The 1,267-nt window shown below is 36.7% G+C and overlaps 2 protein-coding genes across 2 annotated transcripts in view; both read right to left on the bottom strand.

The window, feature by feature from the left end:
* Positions 1-34: 34 nt before the first annotated feature.
* LOC100636305 (uncharacterized) lies at positions 35-872 on the bottom strand. Its single transcript, XM_020005786.1, has 3 exons — positions 712-872; positions 389-667; positions 35-336 (listed from the first exon to the last, which is right to left on the bottom strand). The coding sequence occupies exons 1-3, from the start codon at positions 773-775 to the stop codon at positions 35-37; spliced, it is 645 nt and encodes a 214-aa protein (XP_019861345.1). The 5' UTR covers positions 776-872.
* A 92-nt stretch (positions 873-964) lies between these two features.
* Positions 965-1,267, bottom strand: part of LOC109589765 (IQ domain-containing protein G-like) — a 3,134-nt gene continuing 2,831 nt past the window's right edge. The window contains exon 6 of the mRNA XM_020005785.1: positions 965-995. Coding sequence (XP_019861344.1) covers positions 965-995 — 31 coding nt within the window. The remainder of the gene's footprint in view (positions 996-1,267) is intronic.

The raw sequence follows: 1,267 nt of genomic DNA, 5'->3' as shown, positions 1-1,267 counted from the left end.
AATTAATACTGCGATGAAACTAAGAATACTTCTTTTACTCACCATAGTCTCTTTGTATAACTGTTCCTAGTTTTACATTACCAGTGAACTTGCACAACACACTAGCAAATGTTTGTAGTAAACTATACTTGCTTTCAATAGCTACTATAATGGCAGCTAACAGGACTTCACGTTGATTAGGAACAGAGGGACTAGCTGATACCACACTAGCCAATACTTGTCCTGTTATGACACCCTCTCTATTAAGCAACCTAGCTACACTGACAGGATCAGAGAGAGACTGAGAGAGGAGTGGATGATGAGTGTTGAATATATCAATAGCCTTAGCTTTACGTTCTATAGAATACACACACACTCTATACTAATACAATCAGTGATATTAACTTACTCTCTTGATCTAACTTGTCAGCTGCAGCATTCTCATTCATAGATTTAAGAGCATCTGACAGTGAGTCAAAGGTAGCTCCTCCTTTACTGTCAACATTATCAGCTCTGGACAACCACTGGGAGAGGCATTCAAGTAAGCATCTTGATACATCACTAGGATGATTCCTTTCAATGACGTCCAGTGTGTTCTTGTGTAGTCCTAGTGTCAGTCCCAGCTCATGCCATCTTGTCTGAGGGAAACCACATCTCTTCAACAGATTAAGTACATCAATAAGTTGATCTAAAACCATATTCAATGATACATAGATAGTTAATGAACATTACCAATAGTCAAAGGAGAAGAGAAGAGACTCAGAGAAGAAGAACAAGAACTGGTTTTAGTTGCCATTGATCAAAGAACAAGCTAACCGGATGCAAACTTTGCAAAGGAATGACAAGGGAGGGGCTGGTTTTATGATGGAGTTACTAATGACAGCAAAATAACAGATGAGGTAGTTTAAATGTACAGTACATGTAATGTACATCAAAAGTAAATATGGACATGTAATCCTTTAGTCTCGCTGGCCAGACCATTCCTTTATCTTAATCCTTTATCTCCATGTCTCTCACTATTTAGAGTGTTGATAGAAAATGTGTTTCATTTTACTTTAGCTTGTCAGGTTCGTATTTACCCATGTATACATGTAAATGCAATCAAAATACATTTTGATTGCATTTACATGGAATTTACAAGTGAATGCCCTCATTGCCTGCTCCATGTTATAAGATGTACCACCAGCCTGACTATAAAAGTGGTGTACTGATTCTGAGCTGGACATTATAATCATTATTTGAAAATAATACACAATAATAATTATTATATTCCTGTTGTTATTGTTGT

The sequence above is a fragment of the Amphimedon queenslandica genome, unplaced genomic scaffold (assembly GCF_000090795.2).
Source record: "Amphimedon queenslandica unplaced genomic scaffold, v1.1 AMPQUscaffold_10921, whole genome shotgun sequence".
NCBI classification, from domain to species: Eukaryota; Metazoa; Porifera; class Demospongiae; order Haplosclerida; family Niphatidae; genus Amphimedon; species Amphimedon queenslandica.
The sequence above is the reverse complement of the archived record's forward strand: the minus strand, read 5'-3'. Positions and strand labels throughout refer to the sequence as shown.